The sequence below is a fragment of the Triticum aestivum genome, chromosome 5D, assembly GCF_018294505.1.
Source record: "Triticum aestivum cultivar Chinese Spring chromosome 5D, IWGSC CS RefSeq v2.1, whole genome shotgun sequence".
NCBI lineage: Eukaryota > Viridiplantae > Streptophyta > Magnoliopsida > Poales > Poaceae > Triticum > Triticum aestivum.
Genome location: NC_057808.1, coordinates 245,795,739 through 245,811,656, shown reverse-complemented (window position 1 = coordinate 245,811,656; position 15,918 = coordinate 245,795,739). Strand labels below are relative to the sequence as shown.

Genomic DNA, 15,918 nt, shown 5'->3' with positions numbered 1-15,918 from the left:
CTCACCTCGGCTTGGTGGGGGGTGCCTAGCTTTACCAATACGGCATCTAGTCCGGCCAGCCGGAGCGGGAGACGACGTCAGGTGGCACTCCCTCGCGGCTGTTGCCGACCGGCCACCACGGCCCAGCTGAGCCATGCCACCAGCCACGCTGCAGCACGGCGGCGATGACGGCGAGTGGTTCGCGGAGGTGGTGGTGGTCCGGCACGGGGAGACGTCGTGGAACGCCTCCCGCATCGTTCAGGTCCGATCCGCCGATCTCAGTATAGATATCTTCAGTTCTGCATTCAGATGTGGAAGCTCAATCATCTTTTATTCTGGGCCGTTTCTCCTTGGCGCGATTCCCGAATGAACTATGAACAGCCCTAATTATCTGGTCATTTTCTCTCTAATAACTGACAGAACACACGTTGTAATCAATCTTGCAACAGGGACAAATGGATCCACAACTAAATGAGACCGGCAGGCAGCAAGCTGTTGTGGTATGTACTATAGTTCATTTGCTCATTAGCACTGAGCCACTGACATTTTCTTAAATTCGTCTAAATCTGATGCGGACTCGGCCATTAGGTGGCCCGTCGTCTGTCTGGAGAGGCCAAGCCGGCTGCTGTATATACTCCTCCGACCTCAAGCGTGCTGCCGAGACCGCACAAGCCATAGCTAAAGCTTGCGATGTACCAAACGTAAGAACATACGATCGATGTTTCTTACCGCGATCGGTGTGGTTTTTTTTTAGGGCTAATGGCAGGTGCTCTGCCTTTTCATTATAGTTTAGGAATTTACAAGGGAAAAGTTTAAAGCCCTAAAGCAGACAAAAGGATAGAGATACAGCAGATTTACAAAGCTAAGGCCTCATATTGGCCATGTCCAAGTATGCTAAGTCAGACCTGACTAAGCAAGCCACCATATCAGCAGTTAAAGACAGGTTTTGGAATATTCTTCGGTTTCGTTCATTTCAAATATTCCAAGCAAAGTATAGCGCAGCTGCTGCCTTTTTCTGCTGCCCATAGGCAAAACTTCTCCACCAGGTTGCGATGGAGGTGAACGGCAAGGTTGCTTGAAGTTGAATGTTAGGCAGCATGGTGTTGATCTTCTGCCACACTTCCTTTGCAAAAGGGCAGCCACAGATCAGATGAGCGGCAGTCTCAATCGTTTGGTCGCAGAGGGAGCAGGTGTCGTTGTGTTCACATCCTCTCGCGCGAAGACGATCAGCAGTTGGCAGTCTATTTTGAGACAGAAGCCAACCAAAGAATTTGATCTTTCCCTCCACCTTTGCTTTTCAAAGGGCATTCAGCTCAGGCTTCGCAATGGTTCCGATGAATTGGGCATCATAAGCAGTGGCAGCAGTGTATGATTTGTTGTCGTTCCATTTCCACTCAATGTCATGCGGTTGATTCGAGAGGTTAACCCCTTGTATCCGGTGCCAAAGGTCAATGAAACTGATCAGATCCTCAGTGGTGCTAAGTTGCTCGATTCCTTTCATCCAGCGGCCTCGATGGAGAGCAGCCGCCACCGAGGCATTTTTCCGCCTTGCAAGCTTATGTAGGTTTGGGGCGATGTCCTTAGGTGCAGAACCATTTAGCCATGAGCTACTCCAGAATTTAGCACTTTGACCGTCACCAAGCTTGACAGTTGTGGAGGCGTTGAACAGCTGCATGTTAGTGGTAGTGCATGGAATTACAATCCAACCCAAGGCCTATTGGGGTATTTCCAGAACGCTAGGTTTTTTATTCCAAGGCCCCCAAGCTTTTTGGGGGAGCATACTTGTTGCCAATTGACTGCACAGTGGCCTTCTTTGGCCTCTTCTTCTCCTTTCCAAAGAAAACTTCTTCGGAGCTTGTCAATCCTCTTTACAACCCACTTGGTTGGAGCAAAAATTGTCAGATAGTACGTGGTCAAGGAGGTTAACACCGAGTTGATGAGAGCCAGCCGTCCCATCCTGTTAAGTAATTTTCCCTTCCAGCCCGCAAGCTTTGCTGTGATTTTATCAATGAGCACTTGAAAATCCACCCTCCGAAGCTTGCGAATGCTCAGAGGCATCCCAAGGTACTTGCACGGGAGGGAGCTGATTTCGCCCTCAAACTCAGCTAGAACCTCCTCAATCACATGGTCCTCACATGCAATTGGGTATGCTGCTGATTTGCTGAAATTTGTGCAGAGGCCGGAGATCTTGCCAAAGGCTGCAAGGATGGATTGAAGAGCAGCCACTTCAGCTCGGACAGGATTCATGAATAGGGCAGCATCGTCTACGTAAAGACTGACTCTGACTGAGGCACTGTGATAATTGATTGGACTAAGAATATGTTTCTTAGTAGCTTTGTCAAGGATTCGTTGTAGGGGGTCAATGGCCAGCAGGAAGAGCAACGGCAATGATCTTCGTTGTGGTTCTCATCTCTGAAGATCCTGTTTTTTTACCTCGTGTTAAGGGTGGTGGAGAGAGCCTGAACCAGCTTACCCAGCGGTGCGTCGCCTACCTAAACAAAATCGCTCAGCAACACATGGGTAAGCGGGCAATGATCAGATTCAGCACTGTCGTGTTAGTGTTGTCACACCGCGCTCTAACTGAGCCCTGAGCTCTTTGACGACAGGGGAGCGGGTGATCGTGGTCTCTCACGACGCGGCGACAGTGGAGCTCTGCCGGCACACTTATCCCCCCGGCAGCTCGGTTCGCCGGAACGTCCCCAACACCTCGCTCAACGTCTTCCACGTCTCCGGTGTCAACGGGCAGTGGGTCCTCACGAGGTTCGGCGACGTCCGCCACCTCTTCTGCCTAAGAGCATCTCCAACAGACGCGCGCAGGCGGCGTGTTAAAAGTTTTTTACTACGTCGAAATAGCGGTTGAACTGGTCAGTTGCTTCAGCAGGCGCTCAAATTTTTTAGCGCCCCAGCGTGCCGCTTAGCAGGCGCGGTAAAATAGAGCGCGTGCACCCAGCATTGTCTTCAGATATATGCGACACATGGCACATATGAGGTTATGTGGCCATGCCTTCTTTGCCAATGTAAGGGTGTTGCTTTCGAAAGTCCAATTCGGCTCTTGGGAGCATACGCTCCTACACACCAAAAATATTATTTTACAAATGTCAACTGTTTTATAAAAATGTTTATTATCACACAAAAATGCTACATGCAATTATTTAGGGGAAAGATTAAACAAATTAAACATTTGTGAAAAAGAAGTCAAAGAGCAAATGTTAACTTCAAATGTAATACTTAATTATTAGGAGCACTGCTATCCCGTTTCGCATGAAAATTGTCAAGCAACTTGTACACTATCAAGAACATCTTTAAAAAAAATTCAAAATATATATAATCTACTTGCTATTTATTTTGAATGTACTATTCATCCGGGAGTATATGCACCTCAAAGACAAATCGGCCATCACGCTTTTGGAAATCCAATTCGGCTCTTGAGACAAAACGACCATCCCTGTTGCTTTTCCTTTTTATGTTTTTGGTTTGTCTGTAATAAGGGCATCTCCAACTCTGACACGCAACCGTCCGGACCGCGTGATCCGGACGTGTTTTGCCATTCAATATGAGTTTGTAACGGTCTGCCGACCGGTTTGGACATGATTTTTGCCGCAAGCCGGAAACAAACTAGGGGGGCTTTGCCAGCGTCCAGACCGTCGCCACGCCCGCTCCCAATAGCCGTGGCCCAACCAAAACGCATCTCCCACCTCTCCTATGCTTTCCATCCAACGCTCTCCTGTGTTTTTTTTCAGTTTATATGAAAATTATCTGATTTGCATGTAATTTATCTGATTGATTTAAACCCGACGTGAAATGTATGCGCCTAGGTTTGGATGACCGCTCCCGTATCCATGATGCGGAGTCTGATTTACGGGTCTTGAAGATGCCCTAAGACTAATAGTTATTTGATTGAAAATCGATCGAGGTGTTGTCGTTGTTTTTATTTTAAAAATCACACATGATGACACCAAAAGAAGGTCGCCGGAGAAAAGGACGCCGGCGTCGTCAAGAGGGATCGGCCGGCAAGAGGAGCTGATATCTCGTGCATTGTTGTCTCGTCAAGACTCATCACACTAATTAAGGCATGTGCGTTGTCTCATCCATTGTTGTTGTGCTCATCGAGTTGGAGAGTATCTTCATTAGATGAGCTGAGAGCAGCTTCCATTAAAATAAGAGCACGCGTGTCCGGCAAGATTTACACTAAAAAATGGTGATAAAGAAGAACAGAGCAACGCTTTCCTGGAAGCTGCAAGCCAGTCCGCAGCGAACCCGGGAGATACCACTGTCCTTCTACTCGTCTCTGTGCTGCATGTAAGAGAGAGTACGCCACCAACCATGGCCGGTCGAGCACGAGCAGCAACGTCACCTCCTGCTTCGCCACCGCCGGGCAAGCAGTTCGCGGAGGTGGTGGTGGTGCGACACGGCGAGACGTCGTGGAACGCCACCCGCACCATCCAGGTCTGTCCACTTACCTCCTCCACCGTCGATCTTCTCCGGCTGACAGAGAGCCATCTCCCCAAATCTCGTGCTCGCAGGGGCAGATGGATCCGGAGCTGAACGATACCGGCAGACGACAGGCTCTCGTGGTACGTACGCTCTCCAGTCATCACAGAAATACTCTGATAGCAAAATACTTATGAGGACCCCTCTCTGAATTCGGATCCCAAGGTTGCCCGCCGGCTGTCGAGGGAAGCCAAGCCAGCTGCCGTCTACTCCTCAGACCTCAAGCGCGCCGCCGAGACCGCGCAAACCATAGCTACAGCCTGCGGCCTATCCTCTGTACGTATGTTCCTTCCTGATTGCTGAGTCCATGGATGCTTTTCTTGATCGGCTCATGACATGAGCTGCTTGGTTTCAGCTGGTGCTGGATCCAGCGCTGAGGGAGAGGCACATGGGAGATCTCCACGGCTTGGCGTTTGACGACGCCGTCAGAAGGAACCCTGAGATCTTCTCTTCTTACTCGAGGACCCAAGAAATACCCGTAACCTCCATGCTTCCGTCCGAATTTTCTCAGTTATTCTGTTCTGTTCTGCCACTTCTCACATGGAAATTATGTTAGCATCGCGTCGAAATATCTATTCCATGGCATTCTCCACTTTTGTAGGGTGGTGGGGAGAGCCTCGATCAGCTATCCAAGAGGTGTGTCTCGTACCTGAACACGGTGGCTGAGAAGCACAAGGGTAGGCATCAATCCTCACCCTGACACCGCAGATTTTTTTGTCCCTGGGCATCGGAACAGTTGCCGCTGAGCAGAAAAAGGAAAAGCTGATTTTTGTTTTGCCTGGCTGCGTTGACAGGGGAGCGGGTGATCGTGGTTACCCATGGCGCGAGCACGGAGGAGCTGTGCATACACGCCGACCCGACCAGCCCGGTGCGCGGGAAGCTCTACAACACTTCGATCTGCGTCTTCCGTATCGGCGGCGGTGAATGGATCCTCGAGAAGGCCGGCGACGTCGGCCATCTCGATCAAGGTGAATTCCTTGAGGACGCATTTGGCGGCGATGGCGTATCTGCGTGACGACGTGGTACCGCTGTTTCCCTTTCGCCGACGCATTCATCAGCAATCTACAGTTCACACAAAGCCAGTTCGACCGGCCAATGTCATTGCACTGACGTGTTATTAATTCATCCTGGGTGAAACAATAAATGATCAAATTACTACTCGAGAGACGCTGCAGTTGGTTTGCAACTGTTTACTATAGTTGCTACTACCACTATCCAGACATGCAGTTGGTTTGCAACTGTTAGGTCGTCAATTTGACTAGTGAAACATATATTACACGCCCTTATAAATATATCACTGAATTCGCCGCCAAATGAAAATACTCCATTGATAGACATGTTACACAGCCAAAAGTTTCTTAGAGAGATGATTTTTGATTTTGAAATCCAATTCATAGATTTGTCTCAAACCTTGATACATGATTTTCCGTTTAATAATAACCTTTAAAAAAAGGAGGATGACCCCCGGCCTCTGCATCTGGGCGATGCATGCGGCCATCTTATTAATTATTCACACAGGTCATACAAAGTAATACATCAATCAGTCTGAAGCCATCATCTAGGCAACACCTGTTGCTACTCCTATCTCATTGATGAAGGTGTGCCGAATATCCGGGCCTAATACCAAACGGACATCACACCAAACCCTAACATCTAAAGCCGGATGCCCAAGCCCAGCCACACACCGGGACTAGGTCCCATACCGGACCGACGCACTATCAGAGGCAGCCGCCGCCATCTTCCACCGGTCCATCTCCAGAGCAGAAACTGACCCATCGACCTTGCCTGGTCTGCCGTCGACGCCACCACGATGCCAGACAACTCCACCATCCTACACGTATCCGTCCACAAGCGCCCGCCGCCGAACCTCCGCAGCACCATGCCATCGGGATCCGCCGTCGGCTTTGTGGTGGATGAGACACCGCTCTTCCGCTTGTCCCGTCCAACTAGCACTTGCTCCAAAACGATGCCCTCTAGAGGGACAACGGCATCAAAGGTACCGTCATCGTCCGATCCGATAGATCCAGATCTAGGGTTTCCCCCGGAGCATCACGAGTGGGGTGCCATGACCTGCAACAACGATGCCTTGAGAAGGGAACGACGTCATAGACCCCGCCATCGTCTGCCATGACCGAAGTCGGCGCGATTTTCACTGAAAGTCGCGTCCCCCCAACCTCGCAGCTGGCTGGAACCGAACTGGGCCACTTTTCGAAATAATAATAATAAGATTTTTAGTGGCAACAACTTAAGCCCACATCCTCTAAAGAATACAGCTTACCGAAAAGGTTTTTTTGTTTTACCGAAAAAGTAAAGAAAACAACTTGCGCCTACTTTTGGAGTTGATGCTGATAGATACTTGGCCCGGCCCGTGGGTATGAGGCAGGGTAACACTATATCAACTTCCATGTTAAGGACCCTAAAAAAACTTCCATGTTAAGTATAATATTACCCTATTTGCATGACAACTGATTGTGTTTTATGAACCTGCTCACATAGAGGACAAGTATGAGTGTCTAGTTCAATTTCCTGATGTTTGCAACAAATGTAGTGGAGTTGTGGTCATGGGAGATATCACCAGGAAAACCATTGAGAAGAATATGCCTTGTGTGCTTTCCAAATGGAGCCATGCCTTTAATTCCATCATAGAGGTGAATGGACTAAAAGAGGTACAACTCGAAGGGAGATTATATGCGTGGGCTAATAATTTGGAGAATCCCACCTTTGAAAAACTAGATAGAATGTAGGTCTCTTCTGAATGAGATTTAGCCCTTCCTTTGGAAATTGTATTTGGTTGGAATCGAGAGGTCTTTGACCATGTGCCACTGCATTTGAATTCTAGGGTGCATCCCCTACGCCGTGACATCTTTAGATTTGAAATTTGTTGGCTAGAGAGATAGCTTTAGAGAGGAGGTGTGCAAGAGCTGGCCTGCTCCTACATAAATGGAAGGAGAAAGCTAGAAGGTTGAGGATCGGAAAGGATGCATATCAATTTTGAGTAAATTAGATTGCCTAGATAAGAAGAGCGAGTCATGTACTCTTAGTGTGAATGTTAAGGCTTCTTGAATGTTCCTCCTATAGAACCCATGGGCTGGACTGATGGCCCAAGGTGGAACCAACCTAGAGGGCCCCGCGTCCACCTACTTGGGCCGGTAACCAGCAATATGAGGCACCCTTGGGCAATAACACCATCAGTAGCTCCTGAACCGGTCTTCAAGTTTGGCATCTCGATCAACAACGATGTGCAACATCGTCTTCTTGCTCGCCGAGGTTAAAACTAGTTCTTCGTGGCCCCTTAACATCAACTGTGGAATCTCGTCCTCGAATGGCCGACCTGATCCCGAAATCGGACAAAAAGCACTCCAGTCTTGAATTGTCGATGAAGATAAACGGCATGTGCAAAAAAATCTGCCAAGTCTGCTCCCGAGAGCTAATTTCTCACGAACATATTTTTAGATCTGTGAACATGTTTTTGAAATCACAAACATTTTTTGAAATCACCAACATCTTTTAATTATCATCGAGTATTTTAATTGAAAAGCAACAACAATTTAAAAGAAAATGGCCAACAAAACTGCTCTAATTAAAACAAAGAATCTTGTGCGCTAGCTTCGCATCCTTATATGGGTCGACCCAATCACGTTTGCTCGCCTCCTGCGCCCTATGTGGAGCGCTCCTACTCAGGAGCTTGGCATTTCCTATTTGGTGCTTCAGGCGCCCGATACTATTCGTTTTACTAACGGGCGCACATACCCTTGTCACGTTGGGCCGGCCCATTTTTGACATCTTTTTTTCTGTATCTAATCTGCAGAAAGTGTGCGAGAGCTGGGATTTAAACCAAGGACGAGCGAGTTTAGTGTAAGACATGACAACCACCCGACCTTCACTTTGTTGTGATTTATTACATTTTTTTGTCTTTTTTCTGTCTTCTTCTTTTTTAAATTCAATGATCTTTAAAAAAAATGATGAACTTTTTCAAATTCGATTAACTTTTTTCAAATTAAATGGATTTTTTTTTCAAATCAATGAATATTTTTCAAATTCATGACTTTTTTCAAATCCATGAACTTTTTTCAAATCATGTTTCTTTTGTTATTTGCGTTTTTTTCTTTTTTTTTCTCAAATGCAACCGTGTACATGGGCCGTTGTGTGGATGCCAGGGAGCCGAATAGAAAAGCTCCCAGTGCTCGGCCAACCACCACCCACCCGGCCGCTCGCGTGGGCTCACCCACCAGCGCCCTCGTTTGCTCAGTTAGGCTCCATTCGCTGGCTCGTTCACCAATGTGAGTACAACGGCCACTGATCACACCATTTGGCCGTTGACTTTTGTAAAAAATAAGTTTATGAATTTAAAAAAGTGTAAAATAATAAACAAGTTACGAGTTTTAATGCCGTACACAAATTTGAAAGAAAATGCGGATTTGAGAAGTTCATGGTTTTGAAAAAGTTCATGAGTTTGAAAACAAATCATGAATTTGAAAAATGTTCACGGATTTGGAAAAAGTTCACGCATTTTAAAAGTGCATGAATTTTAAAAGTTTCATGGTTTTTAAAAATAGTTTGTGGATTTTAAAATTTTCACACATTTGAAAAAAGTTTAGGAATTTTAAAATGCAATGGATTTGAAAATATTCGCAGATTAAAAAAAGTTGGTGGAGTTGGAATAGTTTCAACAATTTGAAAAAGTTCACACATTTGAAGAAGTTAACGAGTTTGAAAAAAAGTTCACGCATTTAGAAAAGTTTAAAATTTTGAAAGATTTCATGAGTTTGAGAAACTACCATAACTTGAAAAATGTTCGTGGATATGAAAAAGCTAGATGAATTTAGAAAATGTAAATTTTAAAAGAGAATATGAATTAAAAAAACAGAACAAACCAAGAAGAAGAAGGAAAATTGAAAAAGAAAAAGATATATAAAAGTTGAAAACAAGGAAAAAAAACCTGTCCGAAATCGAAGAAGACCAGCCCGAAACAAATTGGAGGTCTAGAAGGTTCTCAAAACTGGTGAGTATGAATAAAGTTACATGTGTTTCTCAAACAAAAAAAACTGGTCAAGGCGAGACTAGTATGGGCCGGCCGATTTATCAGAATGGGTGCGCTGCGTACGAATACACTTTAACCAGCCCGTTAAGCGCTGAACAGCCTTTGGGCCCTACGGATAGATTTCGGCCCTATGTACAAGATTCGTCGTCCGTATAGTACTGTAACTGAAAAAACTTACCCATGTAAGTGCAAACTTTCACCTAAAAAAAAATGTAAGTGCAAACTGAAACGGATACAGCTTAGCCTCGTGGAACCAAATATACACGATAATACGTTCTCTCTAAAAAAACGATTATATTCTTGTGAACGGTCACGAAGCAGTGAAGAAGATCGATCAAACTAGCTAGCTAGGTGGATCGTGGATGCCTGATGGCCAACGACCTGGAGAACCAGAACCTCCTGGACGAGCAGCTCGTGGCGACGACGGACCCCGAGGAGGCCGGCAGGTGGGTGGTCATCGTGCTCGTGGGCGTCCTGACTCTTTTGCTCACCGTCGTGGCATGGTCCTGATCGATGTCTACCTGTACGACCAGTCACCTCACACCACCAGGCTGACTGTCGCCACATTTGTCGTTGGGATGGTCGTCGCCACCGTCGCCGCCTGCGCCTGGGTCGTCTTCTTGTGGATCGTCGGCGAACGGGAGATTGGGAATCCGGAGGGATTTAGATTCGTAGATACTTTATTATCGATCTAGTTGTAACTCTGGTTAATCCACCAGTCCAACAACTGACATATATGTATATACAAAGCTTCCACGTACGTAATCACTTCATAATAGTTTACTACTACATGGTCAAAGTCTAGTTCTTATGTGTTAAAATAGACCATCTACATATTGATGGTCTCCCTTCGCTAGTGGACCCCGCGTGCCTCCCCCCCCCCCCCCCCCCCCCCCGCATCGCCCCCCGCGTGGCGGCCGGGAGGCTCCCAGATCCCATCGCCCGGACTCCACCTCTCCTCCTCCTCCTCCCTCGCCGCCGCCCAAGGGCACGGCCAGGCGAAGCCTTGCTGTCGCCGGCGGCGGCGGGGACTCGTGGGGCTGGCGCGGGCCGGCAGCTTCGCAGTCTGGTGCGTCGCGGTCGCCAAGGACGGCGGCGGCGTGACCAGATGGGTTCGCGGCGGCACGGCCGGATCTGGGCCCAGGTGTGGGCCTTGGTCGCTGGATTGCCGTCGGCGCGGTGGCGGGTGCGACTCGTCGGCAGCTGAGAGGATCCGCCAAGATTCTACCCTTGTCTGGTCCTTGCAGCGCGGGCAACTCCGGGGGAAACCCTAGATCTTCTTGGGATCGAGCGATGGCGGTGCTTTTGCGTCGTAGTCCCTCTTCAGGGCATCGTTTTGGAGTTTACTCCGGTTGAAGGGACCAGCGACGCTGGCGGCGCATGTATGGTGGAGCAACTGCCGATGAAGACGCACCGACTACGGTCATGGCGGACGATGGCGGCGTATTTGATGTCGTTCCCTTGTCGAGGCATCGTCGTTGCAGTTTGCATCGTCAGGCTCGGGATGCTCCGGGGGAACTCTAGATCTGGGTCTTCCGGATCGGGGGATGATGGTGTTTATCACTTTCCCTTTTGGGGGCATCGTTTTGGAGTAAGTGCTCGCTGGAGGGATGGTGGAGTGGTGCTTTATCCCACACATTGAGGGCGGCGGATATCGGCGGCATGGCGCTGTGGAGACTCGGCGTCCGATGCATGGTGATGGACTCGCGCAGGAGGAGGTAGCTGTCTGGCGTCATGGTGATGTCGATGGCAGAGTGGCCAGACAAGGTAGAAACCTCAATATCTGCTCTGAAAACGGGCCTATGGAAGATGGCGGTGACGACACATGCGAGTGCGTCAGACCAGTTTGTGCCCCAGACCCGGTATGTGGCTTGGCTGGGCTTCCGGCTTTTGATGTTAGGCTTAGGTGAGTGGTTTGGGTAGTGGCCCAGCTAGCACCCCTTCATCATATGGATAGGAGTAGCGGCAGATGTTGCCAAAATGGCGGTTTCAGGCATATTGTTGTAATACTTTGTAAGGTCCTTGAGAATAATCAATAAAGTGGCTGCATGCATCTTCCAGATGTAGAGACCGGGGGTCATCCTCCTTTTCTAACAAAATCTATGTATTAACACTAGCGTGTCAAGTTCGACCAACTCCAACACAAAGACCTAAACGGATACGGATTTTGTATTTTTTGTCCGTTTAGATCATTTGTCCGCCTAGCGGACATGAGCGGACACATATGGACTGTGTCACTAATTAATCTAAACTACCTTATCAACTGAATATGTGTGATTAATCAAAGCTTACAGATATAGTCTATAATGAAGGGTTGCATCTGCACCTTTTCCATCATGGCACTCGGCCCTAGTGATAAGCTTAGCAAAATCATAAAAATATCAATCATGAAACATATTAGATACTAGGCATCAACCCTAATAAATCTGACATCTACTCCCGACGGTGCCGGACCGGCAGATGGCGGGCATCGTGGTGAACCTGCCGGTGCATGGGACATACACACGCAATTAGTCCAGTCAGCACGTCGGCGGCGTTGGTTATTCGCTCAGATCGATTCATCAACCAACATACTCACATATGCCCATGCAATTTCACCTATGGATCGGAGTATGTAATTAACTAAGAAGGAAGGAACGAACACGTCATTTGGTATCGGGGTTGGAAATACGTACGCGGGGACGAGGAACAGCATAAAGGTAAAGGCATCACCTGCACGCAGATCAAGAAATAAGGCAACGTAAATAAGTAAGACTAGCCACAATAGGTAGCAATATAGATTAATAACATGCACATGTTAGAGCAACTCTAGCAGATCCCGCAAAAATTCGACCTGCAAAACACGATTTGTGGTTTCACTTAGATCATGTTTGCGGTCGAAAACATGCGCGGCAGAACAGAACTCGTATCAAAACCTGCATAATTTGAAAAAACACTTTCGCGGAAGAAATTGTACTAATAGTTCATCACATACTACATAGTTCATCACATACTGCGAACGGCGCCGGCGGCTCCGGCTCCTCCTCGTCGTCCGACCACTCCCTCTTCACGAGGAGGAAGCCCGCGCCGGAGGACGAGGAGGATCCGGCGTAGGACATCGCGGAGGAGAAGGACGCACGCCGGTCGTACTCCTCCGTCTCGCGGCGGTTGAAGCTCGCCGGCTGCGACATCCCGTGGTTAGTCCACCTCCGGGCGCCGCGCTTCCTCGCGCCGTCTGACCGGACGCGCCGCTCGCGCTCACGGTCGGATCTGCTGCCGGAACCGCGTCCGGAGCTCCACATGCGCCCCCACATGGCGGCTGAAGGCGTGGCGGGTGGTCGCCGGCGGCGAGAAATTGGAAGAGAGGAAAGGGGAATCGGGTGGCTCGCGGCGGCGGAGGGATAGGGTTTGGACCCGCAAAAGGGTCGCGGAACCGCAGTTATACTGCTCGGGGCGTGCGGATTGCGGGCTGCCGCAAAAATTTTTGCGGGCCGGGCGAGTATGCGGGCTCTGTTCTGGCCGGAAAATTGGGCCGAGCCCGCATACTCGCCGGAATTTTTGCGGGCCGGGCGTTTTGCGGGGTCTACTAGAGTTGCTCTTACTAGTCTATGTTACTTACCTCTATAGTGGGAGTAACATATGTGTGGAACATGCAACACTTCATTTATTAGGCTATAGACTCATTTTGCCTTGATATATGTGATGTTATTCATACTACGACTAGCCACAGTGGGAGCAGTAACATCGAGTCTCAGCGAATTTGCTTATGTGGCAATGAGTTAATAAGGAGAGAGGTAGTTTGAGTAACTTAGCTAGTTACTGTAACATCACATGTCTCAATGCAATATGAGTCTATAACCTAATAAATGAGGCATTGCATGTTACCATACTTATGTTACTACCCACTATAAAGGTAATAACATAGTCTAGGGATATGTATATGTTACTAGTGTATGTTACTCTCCATTGTAAGAAAAAGGGTTTCCCCCGCTTTATATTATAAAGCACCACATCCAGCATACAACAGACATACAACAACAGAAAAAAAGAGCAAGAACGGTAAAGATACAAGACACCGGAAGAACCGCTAACTCGGTTAACTCGAACCTGCCTACGACACGACAAAGACAGGGAAGTAACCCGCAGCCGGAGGAAGCCACACATTGTCAACTCCACCGAGGCCCAAACAATTCCGATCGACCGGCTGTCTCTACCTCCGAAGACGCCGTCGGCAGGTAAAGCCGCTCACCCGAGCGGAAGGCCGGACCAACAGGACGCCATGGAGAGGACGCAAGCACGGCCGCCTCACCTTGCACCGCCACATCCCATACTTCATCACCGCCGCAGCCCGGATCAATGTCGACCGAAGGCAGCCAAGCCGGAACACCATTGAGGAAGACACCCCTCCACCTGCGAAGCCTCGACCACCCATCCGCCAACCAAAGGTGGCGCCTTCAAGAAGGACCACGACGCCATAGCGCCATCACCACCCAACCGAAGGGTTTGGGCTTTCGCCCAGGTCGCGGAGGAAGAGGGTGGAGGGAGGACCTCGATGCCGCCCCTAGAGGAGACGCCAGAGCGTCGCCGGCACCGTGGACGCAGCCGCAGACCAAGGGTTTCCCCCGGTCCAGCCCTCCAAACCCTCCATCCCCAACCAGCCGCGAGCACCGGGCACACTGATGCCCGCCTCGCAGGCCGGCGAGGCAAGAAGAGGCGCAGGGGAGGGGGCCGCCGTCAGATCCGCTCCAAGGGGCCAACGGGGAGACCCCCGGAGCCAGCTCCGAGCCTGCCGCTAGCCCGCCGCCTACGCGGCCAGACATGGCGGCCTTCCGCATCAGCACCGGCCACCCACCGCAGGGGAGCCGGTGCGCCGCCCGTCAGTGGCCGCCGCCACAGATCCGGCGCCGCACGAACAGGAACCCCCGCCCGCGCACGCGCAAGGACCACCACCACAGAGCCCTTCGCACGGCCGACCAAGCACCAGTCCCGCCGCCACGCCGCCGCGCCCTCTGCTCGCGCTGCGCCACCACCCGTCCACGCCGGCCCGCGCCAGCCCGTGACAGAGCAGGGGAAGAGATGCCCCGCCGCCGCCGACGCAGACAGGGCTTCGCCCGTCCGCGCGAGCCGGCGGCGGCGAGGGGGGAGGGGAAGGGGAGGGGTCGGAGGCCGGCGGCTAGGGTTTCCCCTCCGCGGCGCTCGCGGGAGCGACCGGGAGGGGGAGATGGGGGGCGTTTTTCGGCCTCAGATCTGTATCTTGAAGAGCATCGTTACTCTTCATTGTGGCTAGTCTACTACTAGTAACTAGCTATGTTATCACTTTTCTCCATTTTTTCATTTATTGCTTGCCACATCATCTATTTTATTTAGATATGTGTGATATTACTATATATGTTACTTTTATTGTGGGTAGTCTAAGATCTCTCGGAACATGCATGCAGTAGGTGGGTAGATCTAGCTTGGTCGGTATTGGGTGCAAACCGGCGAGCGCGATGTTGGCTAGCGTCGCGGGCGCAAGATCCATGGAGAGCATCATCGCTGCCTTAGACCGTACCCCTGCAAGCAAGCCACAAGATACGAGGCGAGTCACGCACACGAACGATACGCACTTGCACGGACGCACGCACGCATGAATGCATCACATACTCTCCCAAGAAAGATCAGTAAACACGCACGCATGAACACACCCGGCAGCACTCACATCCCCGGCGGCCGGTCACATACGCATGTAATTCTATGCAGATACCCAAGGTGAAGGCCAGATCGCACAAGAATGGAACGGCGAGTAAAGAAGGCGATCCACGCAAGAAAAAGGCAGTGGTACGCACCCCAAGTGCAGTGCCGATCGATCGAGGACGGCGGCCGGCCGGAGCGGAGTGGGAGGCGTGGAAGCGGGCGCTGGCTGGCGTGGAATGGCGAGGCAGGCTAGCTTTATATGCAGCCCGGCTGGGCGAGACGAGCACGGAATCAACACGTACGACGCCGCAGGCCATGGCAGTGTGTGTCAGGGGCTAGTTGCTGGCGTCAGCGTTTTACCGAATTTTTTTTTCCACGGCGTATCATATTTTTATAGAAGGCAGAAAACAATTACAAGACTCTACTTCTTGTTGCGAACAACAAAAGTAGCACACACCGGACTAATCCGAAGATTAACCCTGCACACGTTACAACACAACGCACATCCGAAGATTAACCCTGCACACGTTACAACACAACGCACGGAGCCTGCCCTAAGCAAAAACATCTAAGCCGCGTCTCTACCGACGACAAAACATCTAAGCCGCGTCTCTACCGACGACGGTCACCTCGAAGAGCAATAGCTAAACCCGGATCTCCCTTGTCGACGCACCAACCACCTTTGAATGCCTAAAAGGAGATGGCGAGTGGGTGGCGGGACTCGATTGATCCCTACAAAGCCATCGTCTTTGACT

The 15,918-nt window shown here is 49.9% G+C and overlaps 1 protein-coding gene across 7 annotated transcripts; it reads left to right on the top strand.

Annotated features, from left to right (window-relative positions):
* On the top strand, window positions 1-5,798 carry LOC123120465 (phosphoglycerate mutase-like protein 4). Of its 7 annotated transcripts, none has more exons than XM_044540463.1 (9): window positions 1-241; window positions 429-479; window positions 568-680; window positions 768-4,425; window positions 4,503-4,553; window positions 4,636-4,746; window positions 4,826-4,948; window positions 5,072-5,147; window positions 5,265-5,798. In XM_044540463.1, the coding sequence occupies exons 4-9, from the start codon at window positions 4,303-4,305 to the stop codon at window positions 5,483-5,485; spliced, it is 705 nt and encodes a 234-aa protein (XP_044396398.1). In that variant the 5' UTR covers window positions 1-241; window positions 429-479; window positions 568-680; window positions 768-4,302; the 3' UTR covers window positions 5,486-5,798. The 7 variants fall into 7 exon arrangements, with proteins under 7 accessions (XP_044396398.1, XP_044396399.1, XP_044396396.1 ...); XM_044540464.1 differs by having other exon boundaries at window positions 568-2,043; window positions 2,156-4,425; XM_044540461.1 differs by having other exon boundaries at window positions 568-2,499; window positions 2,586-4,425.
* The last annotated feature ends 10,120 nt before the right edge of the window (window positions 5,799-15,918 follow it).